Genomic DNA, 19,124 nt, shown 5'->3' on the forward strand with positions numbered 1-19,124 from the left:
TATGAGATTGTATGAGGATTGGGTTGAGTGGTAGTGGCGGGATGAGTACTGGCGAGGTGAGTAAGTGCAGGTAAGTTGAGGATGAGCTTTGAGTGGGTGTGAGGAGTGATGGGATAGAGTAGTGTTGGCATTACAGAAGGAGATGTGGGGTGGGGGCGGTGATGTGGCAGACGGAGTGTAGGGGAATGAGTAAGTGTACTCACTTCGGCTGACCTACTTCGGTCATTGCAGCGCCTCCTGCATTGTATGCAGGTGCGCGATATGTTGGTGATGCAGGTGACCTCCTCTGCCACCTCGAGCCAGGCCTTTTTGGTGGCAGAGGCAGGCCGCTTCCTCCCGCCCGCCAGGGGAAGATCTCTGTCCGCCCCCTCCTCCTCACCCCATCCAATAATACCTGGAGTGAGGCATCATTAAACCTGGGAGCAGCCTTCCCCCTGGGCTGCTCGATGCTGTAATTTTTCCTATTTTCTGCAGCATCAGTCAGTGGAGGACTGCCCCTTTAAATAGGGCTCCTCCAGCTGACAGTCTATGCTGCGCAGCTTTCCAGTGCGAAACCCGGAAGCACAGGTAAGTGGCTCCAATTAGCCTGCGATTGCGTGCGGAGCACCCTGATTTCACTGGGCGCGTTACCCACGCGCCCAGTCGACACCCTGCTGCGAACCCCGCTGCCCTCCTAATATCGGGCCCATAGACATTGCCCCGAAAACACTGATGTCCTTGTCAAATGTGAATACAAAAGAAAAAATATCTCCAGTCCTAGAGCTGTAATGTCCATAGTTGAATGAAAATGAGTTATTATATATCTACAATCTAACAGTCATTAAATGCAGTTTAGTTTTTCAATATTGCTGGCAAATGGCTTATATCCAAGGAACTAAGGGGGGTAATTGGTCTTTGGCGGTAGTGCAAAACGGGTGATAGTGAATCAATCAGCAGCCTGTTTTACACCCCACCTGATTTTCAGATAAGAATCATCCACCGACATTGGTATCTCTTCAAAATGAGATTATAATAGGTCATGTTATTATAGACTGAAAGTACTTGTAAAAAGTCAAGTCAGTTTTCCTAAGTCACATGGACACAAACAATATGATGAAAAGGCTAAATGTAGCTCCCACTTTTACAAGATGAAAATGCAGTGGTAATTTCACAAACCGCAGCAAGTTAGGCACTACAACTGACAAAGGAATCACAAAGTTTTCAGCATCCTTGGTTTTTGACAGTGTTAAGTGGATGGTCATGGTGCAGCTTCACTTGCTTGTTCACATCTTGAATAGCCTTCAGATCGTGGATAGAGTGGCACCCATACAGATGAAGTAACTTTAATCTAAAAACAAATGAAAAAGCAAGTGAATAATGTAACATTAAATACATGTGTATGAACTAAGGTTTATAGTCATAAAACATAGATGGAAAGAGCGGACGTCAAGTGAATGAAAACCTGTTTTTTGTTGAGAACACTTTAGAGTTGAAATGCCCTGCGCAATATTTTAACATTCTGTTTAATGCATGTGCAATAAATTCCTGTCTCCAGGCCTGGGAGGCAGCCTGGACCCCCAAAGAGAAAGATTTGAAATTTAAAATTTTTCTTTTACATTCAACTCCATTTACAAAGGGGGTCGATGGGGCGTTCCTTCTGAGCAGGAAAATTAAAGCAATTTACCCCAAAAACAATAAACTAAATTGAGAGGTGAAACAAAGTACTATAATTTCCTTAAATTTTTAAGTTAAAGTATTGTATTTTGTCTGTCACTTTTAGGTCTCTAGATGCCACTTTCCATCCAAAAGGTTGGCAGGTGACCTAATCAGGTGAATAGGAAGTGCATGACAGCAGCCCAGGATGATTTTCCATGTGTCCCTCTGGGAAAGTTACTGACCTCTGCTAAGCACCTCCTCCTAAGGGCACAGATGATATTGGTGACTTGCCACAAAAACCTTGGCTGCAAACCTGAATTCTAGCACTCTGTAGCATTGGAACACTTATGCCCTGCACTGCCCTTATCTTGTATGAGATATTTAAATACCAACTTTATTGGACCATGAATTCAGAACAAACACATTTAATTAAAATTCCCAAACTTACCGTTTGCAGTTTTTACACAACTCTTTAATGGCATCTTCAGTCAGTTCTTTGCAGAAACTGAGTTTCACACATTCTAGGTTTTGGTTGCAGTAGACGGCTAGTAAACAAATCCTAGTTTGGGGAAAAAGGATGAAACTATAAAAGTGCAATAATTTCAATTGTCCTGCACTTACTCTTGTGCAGCAAGAATTGTGTAGAGGACAGCAGGCAGCTGGTGGGGAGATAGGAGCCAGTAACCGAACTGAAGGTTCTGACATCACAAACCACAGCAGCAATGCTCAAGCAGTTTATAATGTCCTGATTAAAACACTGTTTATTGCTGATAATATACACTATTGGTAGCACTACCTGCTTAGGTGGGTCAGGTTGAGTTTCAGTAAATGGTTGAAGTCAACCCAATAACATTTTGATAATTGAAAATATTAATAGTGTTTTTTTTATTCGTTCATGGGATGTGGCCGGCATTTATTGCCCATCCCTAATTGCCCTTGAGAAGGTGGTGGTGAGCCGCCTTCTTGAACCACTGCAGTCCGTGTGGTGAAGGTTCTCCCACAGTGCTGTTAGGAAGGGAGTTCCAAGATTTTGAACCAGCGACGATGAAGGAACGGCATTATATTTCCAAGTCGGGATGGTGTGTGACTTGGAGAGGAACGTGCAGGTGGTGTTGTTCCCATGTGCCTACTGCACATGAGTGTATATGCAATCAAAATAAAAATCTAGTATTGATACATTGTGATGTTGGAGCTAAAATTATATATTATCATGTGACATGGTATAAATTAAGAATTTATGTCACTGTCATCAATGTCACCCTTACCATCCTGAATATGCCTGCTATTGCTTAGAAAGAAATGTTAACTATTTCAAAATAAACAATTAATCGTATGATGCAAAGAATAATAAGTGTCTTGTCATAAGTTCAAGGCAGCAGTCCAGTTTCATGATTCTGTTTGTGTTCATAACCTGCTTGATCTCGAGGGCTAAATTTTCCTTGTAGTGGTGGGATAGCGATGAGGTGAGATATCCACCCATCCCTCTGATCTCAATGCAACCCTTGCCCATTTTCCTGGGTTGGGGGTCATTATGGATGCAGGATGGGCTCCCAGCAAGATCCCTCCCACCAAGCAGGAGACTGCTGCTGCAAAGCCAAGAAATTCTAGTGATGCTGCAGTGGGCCCACTGCTGCAGCACCTGAGGAGGTGGAAGTGAGTTAAAGGAGGTGGAAAACACCTGGAGAGGAAAGGTGAAAATTTGTCAAGACTTAGGCCTAAAAAGGTAAGTTGTTTGGATCTGAATGGATGGAGAGGAGCCTAATGCTGAGCCTTCTTCCTCCATCCATAAACATCGGAGTCATTACCGCCACCACCCTGCGCTTACCACAACCTTCAATGAGGCAGTCCCGGGGAGTGGCAGTAGCAGAGGCGGGCTATGACCCTCCCCCTTGCAGACATTTACATGTGGCTAGTGGTGGTCCCAGTAGGGGTTGGAAGGGAAATCGAGGTCAGGGTAGGGAGGCAGCAGTAGGTTGCCCGCCCCATTTTACTGCCATTTCTGCTGTTATGCTGCCCAATTTCAGGTGGGCTGGTGGAGGAGAATTCAGCCCCAGTCTGATGTCGTAACCTTATGAACCTCCTCATTCAATTCATTTATAAGGGTATGGTAGCATAGTGGTTATGTTACTGGACGAGTAATCCAGCGAACTGAATTAATAAGTTCAAACGAGTTCAAATCCCACCACGGCAGCTGGGGAATTTAAATTCAATTAATTAAATAAAATCTGGAATTAAAATACTAGTATCAGTAATGATGGCCATGAAACTACCGGATTGTTGTAAAAATCCATCTGGTTCACTAATGTCCTTTAGGGAAAGAAACCTGTCATCCTTACCCGGTCTAGCCTATATGTGACTCCAGACCCACAGCAATGTGGTTGATTCTTATTTGCCCTCTGAAATGGCCTAGCAAGCCACTCAGTTGTAAAATCTCGCTAAAGAAAGTCATAATAAGAATAAAACTGGACGGACCACCCGGCATCAGACACGACAAAGGCAAACCAAGCCCAGTCGACCCTGCAAAGTCCTCCTCACTAACATCTGTGGACTTGTGCCAAAATTGGGAGAGCTGTCCCAAAGACTAGTTGAGCAACAGCCTGACATAGCCATACTCACAGAATCATACCTTTCAGCCAATGTCCCAGACTCTTCCATCACCATCCCTGGGTATGTCCTGCCCCACCGGCAGGACAGACCGACCAGAGGTGGCGATACAGTGATATACAGTCAGGAGGGAGTGGCCCTGGGAGTCCTCAACATTGACTCTGGACCGCATGAAATCTCATGGCATCAGGTCAAACATGGGCAAGGAAACCTCCTGCTGATTACCACCTACCACCCTCCCTCAGCTGATGAATCAGTCCTCCTCCATGTTGAACACCACTTGGAGGAAACACTGAGAGTAGCAACTTCCATGTACAATCTGGGTGGGGGGACTTCAATGTCCATCACCAAGAGTGGCTCGGTAGCACCACTACTGATCGAGCTGGCCCGAGTCCTGAAGGACATAGCTGCCAGACTGGGCCTGCGGCAGGTGGTGAGGGAAAAATTTACTTGACCTCGTCCTCACCAATCTACCTGTTGCAAATGCATCTGTCCATGACAGTATTGGTAGGAGTGACCACCGCACAGTCCTCGTGGAGACGAAGACCCGTCTTCGCACTGAGGACACCATCCAACGTCTTGGGTGGCACTACCACTATGCTAAATGGGATAGATTCAGAACAGATCTAGCAGCTCAAAACTGGGCATTCATGAGGCGCTGTGGGCCATCAGAGGCAGCAGAATTATATTCCAGCACAATCTGTAACCTCATGGCCCGGCATATTCCTTGCTCTACCATTTCCAACAAGCCAGGGGATCAACCCTGGTTCAATGAGGAGTGTAGACGAGCATGCCAGGAGCAGCACCAGGCGTACCTAAAAATGCGTTGCCAACCTGGTGAAGCTACAACTCAGGACTGCATGCTAAACAGCGGAAGCAACATGCTATAGACAGTGCTAAGCGATTCCACAACCAACGGATCAGATCAAAGCTCTGCAGTCCTAGTACACCCAATCGTGAATGGTGGTGGACAATGAAACAACTAACGGGGGGAGGAGGCTCTGCAAACATCCCCATCCGCAATGAAGTGGAGTCCAGCAAGTGATTGCAAAAGACAAGGCTGAAGCGTTTGCAACCATCTTCAGCCAGAAGTGCCGAGTGGATGATACATCTCGGCCTCCTCCTGATATCCTCACCATCACAGAAGCCAGTCTTCAGCCAATTCGATTCACTCCACGTGATATCAAGAAATGACTGAGTGCACTGGATACAGCAAAGGCTATCGGCCCCAACAACATCCTGGCTGTAGTGCTGAAGACTTGTGCCCCAGAACTAGATGCGCCTCTAGCCAAGCTGTTCCAGTACAGCTACAACACTGGCATCCACCCGACAATGTGGAAAATTGCCCAGGTATGTCCTGTCCACAATAAGCAGCACAAATCCAATCGGGCCAATTACCGCCCCATCAGTCTATTCTCAATCATCAGCAAAGTGATAGAAGGTGTCGTCGACAGTGCTATCAAGCGACACTTACTCACCAAGAACCTGCTCACCGATGCTCAGTTTGGGTTCCGCCAGGACCACCTGGCTCCAGACCTCATTACAGCCTTGGTCCAAAGATGGACAAAACAGCTGAATTCCAGAGGTGAGGTGAGAGTGACTGCCCTTGACATCAAGGCAGCATTTGACCGAGTGTGGCACCAAGGAGCCCTAGTAAAATTGAAGTCAATGGGAATCAGGGGGAAAACTCTCCAGTGGCTGGAGTCATACCTAGCACAAAGGAAGATGGTAGTGGTTGTTGGAGGCCAATCATCTCAGCCCCAGGGCATTGCTGCAGGAGTTCCTCAGGGCAGTGTCCAAGGCCTTCCCTCCATCATAAGGTCAGAAATGGGGATGTTCGCTGATGATTGCACAGTGTTCAGTTCCATTTGCAACCCCTCAAATAATGAAGCAGTCCGAGCCCGCATGCAGCAAGACCTGGACAACATTAAGGCTTGGGCTGATAAGTGGCAAGTAACATTCGCGCCAGACAAGAGCCAGGCAATGACCATCTCCAACAAGAGAGTGTCTAACCACCTCCCCTTGACATTCAACAGCATTACCATCGCCGAATCCCCCACCATCAACATCCTGGGGGTCACCATTGACCAGAAACTTAACTGGACCAGCCATATAAATACTGTGGCTACAAAAGCAGGTCAGAGGCTGGGTATTCTGTGGCGAGTGACTCACCTCCTGACTCCCCAGAGCCTTCCCACCATCTACAAGGCACAAGTCAGGAGTGTGATGGAATACTCTCCACTTGCCTGGATGAGTGCAGCTCCAACAACACTCAAGAAGCTCGACACCATCCAGGACAAAGCAGCCCGCTTGATTGGCACCCCATCCACCACCCTAAACATTCACTCCCTTCACCACCGGCGCACAGTGGCTGCAGTGTGTACCATCCACAGGATGCACTGCAGCAACTCGCCAAGGCTTCTTCGACAGCACCTCCCAAATCCATGACCTCTACCACCTAGAAGGACAAGAGCAGCAGGTATATGGGAACAACACCACCTGCACGTTCCCCTCCAAGTCACACACCATCCCGACTTGGAAATATATCGCCGTTCCTTCATCGTCACTGGGTTAAAATCCTGAAACTCCCTTCCTAACAGCACTGTGGGAGAACCTTCACCACATGGACTGCAGTGGTTCAAGAAGGCGGCTCACCACCACCTTCTCAAGGGCAATTAGGGATGGGGAATAAATGCCGACCTCGCCAGCGACGCCCATATCCCATGAATGAATTTTTTAAAAATCCAATTCATGCAGCACTATCGAAAGAGTCAAAGGAATTTTCATCCTTTCAATGTTGTTACCTGCAACCTTTACTGCAGCAGTAATTGGCCAAACTTCAGGAAAGTGTGTCTTAGTAAATTGAAGGCTTCGATAATAAGGTAAAATGTGGAAGGGTACGAAAAACTACATATGATGTTCAATGTGCAAGTGGAGAAATGCTCACTGTTAAAACTTCTGTATTTAGTAACACATTAGGAATCTTACTTTAAGAGACACTGCAAAGCAGGCAGGGCATGTTTCCCTATCATATGACCATTACTTATAGGCAAAGCAGACAATGAGGTGGAGCTTCACCCAAACTTGTGAAATTCAGTGCGAGATCCAGTTTCCATTATTATTTTATTTAAATGAAGCTCGTACATGTCTGCAATACAACGTCCTACTGGGCACAAAAATTATGCCAAGGAAACCTCAACACATTGTGATTTGGTGCAGAAGGTTGTGGCTTGAAATTTAGTATGGAGCCGTGGAAAACTGAGGTTAATGTACCATAATAATGAATAAGCTTCTACAAAAAATATTAAATATTTATCTAAATCTAAAAAATGCCTCAAATTGGCCTAAGGAAGGCACAGAAAAATACCTTCCAATTGACTTTAGGAGTCGCAATTTTAAAAAAATAAAGCAAGTTTGACTTTTCATTGGTCTAAGGATCTGCTAAGAGCAATCGGCTTCTAATTGGCTTGAGAAAGACAATTATACCATGCGGCATTAAATGGACACACCAAGTTACTTATAGCTTTACTTAGCAGCAGAATAATATATTGTTTGTGACGTGGCATAATGCTCTTGTCCTTTTATGATGTGGAGATGCCGGTGATGGACTGGGGTTGACAATTGTAAACAATTTTACAACACCAAGTTATAGTCCAGCAATTTTATTTTAAATTCACAAGCTTTCGGAGGCTTCCCCCTTCGTCAGGTGAATGATGTGAAATGAAATCCTCGAAATGAAATCGCATTTATAATTCACAGAACAATGCTTGGTGAGTACAGACAGTTTTTTCAACTGCCCGTTGCCAAGGCAATCAGTGTGCAGACAGACAGGTGTTACCTGCCGGGTCTCACAGAATATACAAATCACCAAAAAAAAACAACAAACAAAAAAAAACAGAGATAGAGAGGTAGAAACATAGAAAAGACAGCAACTGACCCGTCCTTTTAAACAACATAGCCTTTGACCTACTGTGAACAGAGCCATGGTAGATCAACTAGTATTATTTACCGCTTTGTTAATGTATGATTGCTTAACTTGCTGATTGGTCGATGTTAATTACATGGTTAGCAGGGACCAATCAGATCGGCAACTATAAAAACAAAGTAGACACATTTGATCCTGTATAGGTTCCTTGCTTCGACCCAACTGTGCAGCTGAGCTTTCCTCTGCCCATTCCCAGCGTGACTTTGCAGTTGTGCTCCCGCTTCCTGCTCTTCGACTGACTCTGCAGCAGCTTCTCAATCACCAACCCCACATCTGGTTGCAGCTGACCCACAACCTCAATTCCTCAGCAAGTAAGTAAGCAACGCCAAAAGAGATATACAAAATGTGTGCTAGGAAAAGCATACTTGAAAGAAATCTGTGGGATATAGGCAATGGTGCAGGCAGGATCTCAGCTACATAACCAACTTACATCAATGTCAGCTAATCATGGAACATCTTGTGTATTCCAGTCTCCCATTAAAAATCCCAAACTACATAACTGAAACACCAAAATTGTATTACCAATACACTGGAGCCTCATTAAACGTACCTCACTCAATTAGACAATGGACATGTATTTAATTAACATAAAAATGAAAGAATATTTTCCTCTGGTTGCTAATGCGAGTAAAGAAAATCAGTATGAACATAAAACAAGTTCCTCTGTTTTGCATTTGCACCAACCTTTGAGCTCACATTAGTGACTACCAGAAAATGAGGTGATCAGAATTACTCCAATTTTGGAAGAGACACAGATACTTGTACTGAGGTGATCAAAATAGATTTTGCATTCTTCATTTTTTTTCCAGATGCAGTAATGTATTTATTCAAATGACCTTTGCATGCTAATATTTTCAAAAAAGAAAGTGTGTATGTGTCAATTAATAGACAAGGCCACACTATGCATTTAAAGGGTCAATGACTTCATGAAAAGGTGTTATCAACTGCAGGTGACATAGGCCTAGAATTTGCTGAAAAATTAATGTGGGAGAAAACAAAAATATTGTCTGCCATAACTTTGGTGCAAGATCTGCAGAAAAGCCCAGAGAACCCCCATGGTTATTCAAGCCCATAGTTCTTATACCTGTAACCTACTGAAAACATTAGAGCGTGTCTGCAGGGGAAAATATCTTGTTCCAATAATTGGACAGTGATTAAACTTAATGGGCTAGATTTTGTTGAAAAAATAACGGCAGTTGAACAACACATGCCGTTATTAAAGTACAAATCGGCTAGCAACTTGTAGCGAAGAAGAGATACCCCGTGAATTGCGAATCGCCACAAGTTGCTGGATGATTTGCGCCGCTCTGCCGTTAGCTTCGCGAAAACGGCATCTCGCCCTTAACCTCCCAGTGATTTTCATTAAGTTGCTGCATTTGCCCATTAATTGCTCATTAAACTCACCACAGAAAGTTAAAGAACAGATTTTTCTGCAGCAGGGCATCTCGCGGCATGCCGTTAGACATTTTCGTGCATGTTTAGGTTTCAAAATTTTTTGCCCACAATGTTGCTGGAAGTGGGAGCTGATAACAGCGCGGTGAGGGCAGCAGGGCATCTGGGACTTTGGTGAACAATGGGATAAACAATGTGGGCTCTAAATTGGGCCACGTAGCGCCATTATGTAGGTGCGATGCAGACTCCTAAGGACCCAAAATGGCATCTGGAATGCGCTCGCAAACCTCTAACTTGACATGCGCCGGATGCCATATTGGTAAAGGCATTTGTGCACGCGCAGATAACGAACGTCATAAGGAGAATATGCGTTAGTTCAGTGTGCATCGCTGATTTAAAAGGACAGATGTGATTTTGGAACTCAACGCTCCAGCCAACGAACTGTTTTAACCTCGCACAGCTGAACAGGTATTAAACAGCATGCAGGGATGCTGTTGGTAGGAGATGCCACTTGACAGTTGACTTCACTCAGCTTGACCACTCGTGTCAAAGCATTGAACTTCTTCCAGCACTGCATCCATGTTTGTAGTGCTATGCTCCTGGCATTGACTTCGTCCCCTACTGCCTCCCACTGACTCGGCAGCAAATGTCTGGAGGGCCTCTTGCTCACCCTGTGGATATAGGATGCCCCTCCTTCTATCCACCTCTTGCACCAAGGCCTTTAGCGCATCATCAGAGAACCTTGGTCCACGCACTCTCACAGGTCTGGTACAAACTCAGATCGGCAGATTGGTGGGATCTGCTGTGCAGATTGGAGGATGTGGGAGTTAGTGGTGCGCAACCTTTATTCAATGTTTTAAAATAACTCAACAGTTTGTAAACATAGGGACGGGACCTGCATCTGTGTTTTACATGTGTGATGTCTGATCTCCGTTCAGACTCCATGCGGACCCATATCTTCTATTTTGCAAATATCAGAGTCCCGCAAACATTGAGCAGCCCAGTTGTTTCTTATTAAAAATTCCAGAGGTTCCATCATCAGCATGTTACACAATATTGCAGCACAGATTCACTTCCCAATTGACTTCCACCAATTCCTGCAGCCACACTGCACCTCCCCTTTAAGAGGTGCAGGCTGCCTTTAAGTGGTGCTAGCCACTCGCAATATCTGAGCCCCCTGCTGGTGAGCAGCCACTCAACAACGCTGATTACTGAGTCCAGCCAGTGCTATCAGGTAAATGACCAGGCAGCATGAATGTTACATGTTGCCTGCATCTCAACGACCGGACACGGGAAAGGTCCCAGCAGATTGGAAAACCACAATCGTAACACCCCTATTCAAGAAAGGAGTGAGTCAGAAAGCAGGTAACTATAGACCAGTTAGCCTAACATCTGTCATTGGGAAATGCTAGAATCCATTATTAAAGAAGTAGTAGCAGGACATTTGGAGACTCATAATAAAATCAAGGAGAGTCAACATGGTTTTATGAAGGGAAAATCGTGTCTGACAAATTTATTAGAGTTCTTTGAGGAAGTAACGGGCAGGGTGGATAAAGGGGAACCAATGGATGCAGTATATTTGGATTTCCAAAAGGCATTCGATAAGATGCCACATAAAAGATTACTGCACAAGATAAGAGCTCATGGTGGTGGGGATAATATACTGGCATAGATAGAGGATTGGCTAACTAACAGAAAACAAAGAGTCGGGATAAAAGGGTCATTTTCAAAATGGCAATCTGTAACTAGTGGGGTGCTGCAGGGATCAGTGCTGGGGCCTCAACTAATTACAATATATATCAATGACTTGGATGAAGGAACAGAGTGGCCAAATTTACTGATGATACAAAGACAGGTGGAAAAGCAAGTTGCGATGAGGACACAAAGTGTCTGCAAAGGGATATTGACAGGTTAAGCGAATGGGCAAAAATTTGGCAGATGGAATATAATGTGGGAAAATGTGAAGTCATCCACTTTGGGAGGAAAAATAAAAAAGCAAAATATTATTTGAATGGAGAAATACTACAAAATGCTGCGGTACAGAGGCATCTGGGTGTCCTCATACATGAAACACAAAAAGTCAACATACAGGTGCAGCAGATAATCCGGAAGGCAAACGGAATATTGGCCTTTATTTCTAGAGGGATGGAGTATAAAAGCAGGGAGGTATTGCTGCAGTTATATAAGGTATTGGTGAGACCGCACCTGGAATACTGCATACAGTTTTGGTCTCCATACTTAAGAAAAGACATACTTGCTCTCGAGGCAGTACAAAGAAGGTTCACTCGGTTAATCCCGGGGATGAGGGGGCGGACATATGAGGAGAGGTTGCGTAGATTGGGACTCTACTCATTGGAGTTCAGAAGAATGAGAGGCGATCTTATTGAAACATATAAGATTGTGAAGGGGCTTGATCGGGTGGATGCAGTAAGGATGTTCCCAAGGATGGGTGAAACTAGAACTAGGGGGCATAACCTTAGAATAAGGGGCTGCTCTTTCAAAACTGAGATGAGGAGAAACTTCTTCACTCATAGGGTAGTAGGTCTGTGGAATTTGCTGCCCCAGGAAGCTGTGGAAGCTACATCATTAAATAAATTTAAAACAGAAATAGACAGTTTCCTAGAAGTAAAGGGAATTAGGGGTTACGGGGAGCGGGCAGGAAATTGGACATGAATTTAGATTTGAGGTTAGGATCAGATCAGCCATGATCTTATTGAATGGCGGAGCAGGCTCGAGGGGCCGATTGGCCTACTCCTGCTCCTATTTCTTATGTTTTTATGTTCTTAACTGTACAGGGTGCTGGTGAGACCACACCTGGAGTACTGCATACAGTTCCGGTGCCCTTATTTAAAGAAGGACATACTTGCATTGGAGGCAGTTCAGAGAAGGTTCACTAGGTTGATTCCGGGTATGGAAGGGTTGTCTTATGAGGAAAGATTGAACAGGTTGGGTCTATACTCATTGGAGTTTCGAAGAATGAAAGGAGATCTTATTGAAACATACAAGATTCTGAGGGGACTCGATAGGGTAGATGCTGAGAGGATGTTACCCCTCATGGGGGAATCTAAAACTAGGGGGCATAGTCTCAGAATAAGGGGTCGCCCGTTTAAGATGGAAATGAGGAGGAATTTCTTCTCCGAGGGTCGTGAATCTTTGGAATTCTTTACCCAAAAAGCTGTGGAGGCTGAGTCATTGAATACATTCAAGGCTGAGTTAAACAAATTTTTGATCAGCAAGGGAGTCAAATGATATGGAGGAAAGGCGGGAAAGTGGAGTTGAGGTAAAAATCAGATCAGCCATGATCTCATTAAATGGCGGAGCAGGGTCGAGGGGCCGAATGGCCTACTCCTGCTCCTATCTCTTATGGTCTTATGGTTAATCGCGCACCGCGACTCCCGCGCCTGGTTTCAGGGGTTATCCAATATAACCCCCATATCTCCTTAACCAATGAGATTAAAGGATTGAGAAATAAACAGAGGAAGGACTGAGAAGGAGGGTGAATTAGAGGGGGTGAATTCAATGTCAAATCAGGTACAGAAAGAGAAATAAAGAGAGGGAAAGAAAGATTGGATTAAGAGAGAGAGAAAAACTAGACAGAAAGGAAAAGAAAGAAAAAAAAATTTTAAATTTTAAATTTGACATTTTTAAACTCTCCAACGACGATTCACAACCTGAAGGAATGAGATTCCACACTTTCTGGGCAAGAGAGGTTGATTGACAGTCATTAACAATTATCACGTTGTTAAAAAGGCACTTACGCTGTTAATTATTAGACTTAACTTTCTGTGGCGAGTCTAATGGACAATTAATGTGCAAATGCAGCAACTTCATGAAAATCATGGGGAGGTCAAGGTCGAGATGCCATTTTCGTGAAGCTAACGGCAGAGCAGCACAAATCAGCCAGCAACTTGTGACAATTCGCAATTCACGGGGTATCTCTTCCTCAACACAAATTGCCGGCCGATTTGTGCATTATTAACGGCGTGCGTCCTTCACACGCCATTATTTGTTCACCAAAATCTAGGCCTAAATCTAGTAATTAATAGCGTATATACCCTTTTAACAATGTGATAACTGTTAATGACTGTCAATTAACCTCTCTTGCCCAGAAAGTGAACAATTATAAGTGTGGAGTCTCATTCCTTCAGGTTGTGAATCGTTGGAGATTTTAAAAATGTCAAATTTTTAATTTTTAATTTTTTTTTCTTACGTTTCCTTTCGGTCTCTTTTTTCTCTCTCTCTTAATCCAATCTTTCTTTACCTCTCTTTATTTTTCTTTCTGTACCTGATTTGGCACTGAATTCACCCACTCTAATTTATACTTCCTTCTCAGTCCTTCCTCTGTTTATTTCTCAATGCTTTAATCTCATTGGTTAAGGAATTACACTGTTTGTCCCGTTGTTCACCAAGGTCCCAGATGCCCTGTTGCTGTTATCAGCCCATGCTTACAGCAACTTTGTGGGCAAAAAGTTTGTATGTTGAAGGATGCAGGAACAAGACTAACTAACAGGGCATGCCCCACTCCAGCAAATTCTGGGCTAAAGTGATAGATTGTCATATAATTTGCACCATTGCATTATATGTTTGTAAGCATATATAATAAGGCCATTCAGGCTCCACTAAACCAAATCATTCCACTAAGCTATACTGAGATTGAAATAAACTAATTGAGCAAATGAGTGATGCTGCATTAGGATTATTTTCTTCCACAGTTTCAGTCACTAAACTAAAGAACAAGCTCACAATTTAATGGAAGACTTGCGTGTTCTTCACAAAATCAGAGATTATAGTAAACATTGCTGAGAGATGCTAATCAGATGCTTCTTCTATGGAGGACAAAAAGGGAGCAGTTGCCATGACAACACTGAAAATTCAGTTTCAAATTCTAATGCACTGCAATTGAGGAATAGAAAATGAAAATGGACAGAAATAGCTCTCAGGTTCTTTAGTTGTTCCCATCTGTGTATTTTAATTAGCAGGCTCTTCAGAGATTGAACAAGGACTGAATAGATGCAGTGGTGATGAAAAGAGTGCTCCCTTATTACACCCGGTAATAGTGGTGCTAGCATGTGTGATATGATGCAAATCCATTTTTTGAAAGATGCTTTCTTGTTTTAAAATACACAGAATCTACTGAATAATGAGAAACCCCCATTTTATTCCTATTCATTAGCATATATGGGTAACATTGGCAACAAATAATGGCATTTGCTACAATGTAATGAACTATGAGATTAGATTCATAGCAACAAAAGGTAAAATTGTTCTTTTCTCTTTCAGCTTCAAATACAATATACAGATTGTACAAAGTATTGGCAATAATGACATATTCCATCTTGATGTTCAATAAATCGCTGGGTCAAAATCCTGGAACTCCCTTCCTAACAGCACTATGGGAGAACCTTCACCAAACGGACTGCAGCGGTTCAAGAAGGTGGCTCACCACCACCTTCTCAAGGGCAATTAGGGATGAGCAATAAATGCTGGCCTCGCCAGGGACGCCCACATCCCATGAACGAATAAAAAAAATATACTAAAAAGTTGTTAAGCTTGAAGTTGTACACTTCTTACGTACATACACACACACACACACACACACACAAACTATTATTCATTCAATTTCTAGAGATGTTCAAGAGAAACCAACTAGAACCATACCAAATCAAACAAAACCATTCTAGTGGAGGAACCAGAGGTTTCTGTGAAAGCCACTTTCCTTAGGGTCAAGTAGCGCTTAAGCTTTAGACTGTAACAGATGCTTGTGGGAGTTCAGTCTAAGTCTGGATATAGTGATACTAGTAACATTATTACACTGAAATCAGTTCTTAGAGTGACCGATGGACAAATATTTCTGTTATAATTTCTGATACAAGATGTGAGCCCTGAATTTCCAGCACATACTTGGCATTGGAATGGCGTTACGACATTTCAAGGGCTCAAAATTGGAGCAGGACCCATTTATGTCAGGTTTCTGCCCCGTAATAGCAGCAGTGTCATTTTTAGTCGAACCTGGGGCTGCCTCGTGATTCCCTCCGCCAATTCTGCAGTCACCTAACTTAAATAAATTAAAGTAAGGGGCAATGGTGTGGGTGCCGAAATCCCATAATTTTTGCTCCCATTTCACCAAGGATGAGATGCTTCTGTTGCCAGAATCATCTGCTTCTAGATAAAGTGCTTCTGGTTTGTAGCCTGGTAAAGCCTTAAAGAATGATTTCTGGAATTTGAAATGACAGTTTGGAGCAGTTTGTTTTTTGCAGTACAGAGGTGGACTTGCCTTTCACAGCCTGACAAGAAATTTTTGCTCCTACCAAAAGTAAGAGGTTCTGAGTCAGCAACATGGGATTCCCAATAGGCATTCCCTTGTTCGTCATTTTAATGGAGGGGGAGGAAGTGGGGGAAAGGAGAGTGAGGCCGCATATAAGGAGTATGTGCCCCACAACATTTGATACTAGCTCAATTGCTAAATTTAAATCTGAGATAGATAGCTTTTTGGCAATCAAAGGTATTAAAGGATATGGGCCAAAGGCAGGTATATGGAGTTAGATCACAGATTAGCCATGATCTTATCAAATGGTGGAGCAGGCATGAGGGGCTGAATGGCCTACTCCTGTTCCTATGTTCCTATGTTCCTAGAAACCCAGGAGAAATGGCGTAAATGGCTAGGGTTTCCACTGATCTTTTGCCAAAGTTGCAGCAGGATATCGAAAGAATCCCCGCAGAAATTCCAGTCAATGATCCACCCACAAAGAGTTTATAGGCCATGCAGGTGTTATGAAGACCTCAGTAAGGAGCTCTGTATAAGAAGAGTGCAATTCATGAAAGAGGCAATAAGGAAACTGTGCCAGCTTCTGCAAGAAGACCTGCAGCCAAGATCATCTGTCTGAACAGCTCTGCCTGTGGCTGTAAAAGTAACCACTACACTCAATATTCTCCTTTCAAGCAGTCAAGGGGGATCTGTGTAACACCACCCAGTACATGCATTTGCCAATCACTGACGCCATTTTCAGCAGACCTGGGCAATTCATCTAGTCCGGCTTGACAACAAGGCTGCAGCACGATAGAGCAATACAGTTTTATCCCATTGCTAGTTTCCCTAAAGTTCCTGGTGCAATAGATGGCACACATTACATAGAAACATAGAAAATTTACGGTACAGAGGGAGGCCGTTCGGTCCATCATGTCTATTCCGGTTGAAATAGAGCTACCCAGCTGAATCCCACTTTCCAGCACTTGGCCCTTGGCCTTGTAGGTCATGGCACTTCAAGTGCATATCCAAGTAGAAGCTCCTACAGTTAACCCTTTGAATATTCTCAATAGAAAGAGCGTTTCACTCGCTGAATGTTCAACTGGTGTGTATGGTGAGCTCAAAGGAATCTACAAGTTAAAGCCAAATATTCAAGGAGTTGCCATGATATCTTTGTGCTCAGGAATTCTAACCTCCCTGATCTGTTAAAGGAACAGAGTCAAGTATCTGGATGGCTTTTGGTCAATAAAGCTCACCCCTTGCTTCCATGGATAATGATCCCTCTGTCAGTAGCAAGATCAGAAGTTGAGGAGTGCTACAACAAAACCTATGCCTCTCCTAGAGTGGTCATGGAAAAAATTATAGGGGTTTTGAAAGCTAGGTTTCACTGCTTGGACAGTTCAGGAGGTGTACCGCAATACGCTCCCTAGTGCGACCTCTGCAAAAGAAATAAAGAAAGAACTTGCACTTACATAATGAAGTACTTTTTGAAATATATTTACTGTTGAAATGTAGGCAAACATGGCAGCCAGTTTGCACACAAGGTACCACAAACATCAATGAGATAGGTGACCAGATAATGGGTTAGAATTTCTGCGGGGATTCTCCTGATCTCTGTAACTTCAGGATAAATGTTGGCCAGGATACCAGGAGAACACCCCTACCCTTCTTCAAATACTGTCATGGGATCATTTACAAATATCTGAAATTTCCTCCCTTCTCTTCCTCCTTATCATCTTCCTTCAGTTCATCTGTCGATGACTCTTGTTTCTGTAATGGGTCTGCAGGAAAAGAGGGCATGAGCTTAGAGTGGTTGAACAGAACAGATCAGTTGGAGTGCTGAGCTGCAGCCCAACAGCAGGGGCAGTCATGCAATGGGAGTAGAGCATGTTTGCCTCTCTCAGGATCTCAGCATGTCTAGACCCTCGCCATCTTCTTAACCAATGTCTGTCCTTCTTAACCAGTGCCAGAAAGCCAGCTGGGCTAGACTGCCCTGGCAACCACCAAGTTGCTGCAGTCTGTAGCCAGGCACTCTCAGGCCCAGGCTCCTAGAAGTCATTGATCATGAGCATCTCAAGAGCCTTCATCTGAATCACAGCAGCCTTCCATCTCCTGTGCTGAAGTTACCGGGGGACCAACTTAAAGGAGCACTATGGGTTCAGACATTGGTGATAATTAGTGTGTAAGTATTTCTGTAAGCCAGTAAAATGATAATCCTTTTTGAAATCTTTGGTGTGCAGAGTGTAGTAGCTGTTGACCCTGCAATATCAAGTGACATGAATATCAATATTGTTTTTGGGCAGATATAACTTGGGTCAGCCTCAAGTCTCCCGGTTTGCGCATGTGGTGTCTGCGCGCCAAAGATTATACGCCTGAAAATGGGCTATAACCAATTTCTAGGCTTTCAAATCCACTACACAATAATCCAGTATTCCTGAATACATATCATGCCAAAAATTATTAGCCTCTTTGCACATCAGCACTGATCCAACCCATCTAACTCATGCCCAAGCCTCTATTCTCATAACTGGATCTAACATCTGTTTTAGGCACCTGCCCGGGACACCCAAAAAATGGGGTTCACAAATTTAGCATTGGGACTAAAGCCTCCCCAGATTGGGCACTGGCTGTCCCACTGCTAAATTGGTGTGATTTGAGCCTGTTTTACGCCCAAAAATTGGGTAATATACATACGAATTTCTACCCCAATGCGCCACCTGGGCATATTAGGAGATGTGCTTCTAAGACTGGAGTTAAAGAACATTATAGAGGCAGAGTAGAGTGAGATTTGCTCTGCCTCTAGTACAAGCTATACCGATGAAGTCAGAGGCAGCTCACATGACTTATTGAGGTGTAGCCACATAATTAATAGCCCTCATTAGAAAGAGACTTTAAAATATCTCAATTGTTGGAGGGGGGAAAGACTAGGACAGATGTTGGACATGCAGGAGAACAGGGATTGTTCAGCTGAAGAGCTCTTCAATGAACTGCTACCAAAGAGCTCTGTCTTCAGGCAGGTGTTGGAGCTCTCCCGCTTCTTCGCCATCCTCTATGTTTTCACTGTCATCACCCTCACCTTGCTGACGGTCCTCATTGAATGGTGGCTCCATGTATTGTTCCCATTGCAGAGCAAAGTTATGCAGCTTACAACAAACCATTATCATACGGGACACTCTTTCTGGGTTGCATTGGAGGAAGCCACTAGACCTATCTAGACAGTGGAGTTATTGCCTAAGAACCTCAATGGTCTGCTCAGTGAGGGCT

The 19,124-nt window shown here is 43.8% G+C and overlaps 1 protein-coding gene across 1 annotated transcript in view; it reads right to left on the reverse strand.

The window, feature by feature from the left end:
• Positions 1-551: 551 nt before the first annotated feature.
• LOC137320639 (F-box/LRR-repeat protein 20-like) overlaps positions 552-19,124 on the reverse strand; it is a 77,171-nt gene continuing 58,598 nt past the window's right edge. Inside the window, exons 7-8 of the mRNA XM_067982320.1 lie at positions 2,084-2,194; positions 552-1,327 (exon numbers count right to left, since the gene is read on the reverse strand). Of these exons, the coding sequence (XP_067838421.1) occupies positions 1,201-1,327; positions 2,084-2,194 (238 nt within the window). The 3' untranslated portion in view covers positions 552-1,200. The remainder of the gene's footprint in view (positions 1,328-2,083; positions 2,195-19,124) is intronic.

This window comes from Heptranchias perlo, chromosome 4, assembly GCF_035084215.1.
Source record: "Heptranchias perlo isolate sHepPer1 chromosome 4, sHepPer1.hap1, whole genome shotgun sequence".
Classification (NCBI taxonomy): Eukaryota; Metazoa; Chordata; class Chondrichthyes; order Hexanchiformes; family Hexanchidae; genus Heptranchias; species Heptranchias perlo.